Source organism: Bison bison, unplaced genomic scaffold (genome assembly GCF_000754665.1).
Source record: "Bison bison bison isolate TAMUID 2011002044 unplaced genomic scaffold, Bison_UMD1.0 scf7180017864472, whole genome shotgun sequence".
Classification (NCBI taxonomy): Eukaryota; Metazoa; Chordata; class Mammalia; order Artiodactyla; family Bovidae; genus Bison; species Bison bison.
This window is the reverse complement of record NW_011495033.1, coordinates 3786775-3787651: the sequence shown is the minus strand read 5'-3', so window position 1 is coordinate 3787651 and position 877 is coordinate 3786775. Positions and strand designations below refer to the sequence as shown.

The following is an 877-nucleotide window of genomic DNA, read 5'->3' as shown; positions in this document are numbered from 1 at the left end:
AGAAGTCCAGCACTTGCCCAGCCAGTCCCAGCCTTGGGTGGGAGCCTTACCCGGGGCAGGGCATCCAACACCAAGGCCATCTTGGCTGCATCTCCGTATTTCTGGTAGGCCTCAGCCTTGAGTTTCATCCGCTCAGCCTCTGCCTTGCCCCTTGCCTCAATGACTGCCGCCTCTGCCTCCCCGATTTTGCGGATCTTCTCTGCTTCTGCCTGAGCCAGGAGGACCTGCTTCACCCTGGGGGAGTTCGGGTGGGCAGGGTCAGTGGGAAGTGCCAGGGGTCCCTTAAGCCTTGCCTGGGGGCCAGCGAACCCTCGAGTCCCCCACTTTGGCAGGTGTCAGGGGTGAGGGACCCATGAGGGCAGTGCCCTGGCCTTCTGGCTCTGGCCTGGAAGAGGGCACTGGCTCCAAGAGGCCAGATTGGAGAGGGGACCTACCTGGGTGCCCTCTGTGCCAAGCACCACATCAGGCCCTTAAACCTCTAGCACCTAATTCAGTCTTCCTAACAACAATCCCATGGGGCAGGCGGGTTAACCCTACTTCCCAGTGAGGAAGCAGGCGTGGGGGCCTCCAAGCTTGGCCAGGAGTGGAGGGGGTGCCCAGGTGGCAGAGGAGCCAGACTAAAGCGGGGGCCCCCAGCGGCACCTACTTCTCGCCCTCTGCGATCTGCTGTATGCGGTGGGCCTCGGCCTCGGCGGGGCAGCGCACCGTGGCGATGAGTTCCTTGTCGGTGCGCAGGATCTCCTGCGCCTCCACGGCAATCTGCTTCTTGCGCTGCACGACCTCGATCTCAATCTCTTCCTGCCGGATCTTCTGCTGTTCACGTGCCCCTTGCAGCTCATAAGCCAGCTGGGCCTCAGCCGTCTGTGGCGGGGGAGGG

At 63.1% G+C, this 877-nt stretch overlaps 1 protein-coding gene across 4 annotated transcripts in view; it reads right to left on the bottom strand.

The window, feature by feature from the left end:
* The window catches only part of FLOT2 (flotillin 2), a 17794-nt gene that overhangs the window by 1854 nt on the left and 15063 nt on the right, over positions 1–877 (bottom strand). For all 4 annotated transcript variants that reach the window (XM_010861396.1, XM_010861394.1, XM_010861395.1 and 1 more), the window contains 2 exons: positions 647–861; positions 51–234 (listed from right to left, as the gene is read on the bottom strand). In XM_010861396.1, the coding sequence (XP_010859698.1) occupies positions 51–234; positions 647–861 (399 nt within the window). The remainder of the gene's footprint in view (positions 1–50; positions 235–646; positions 862–877) is intronic.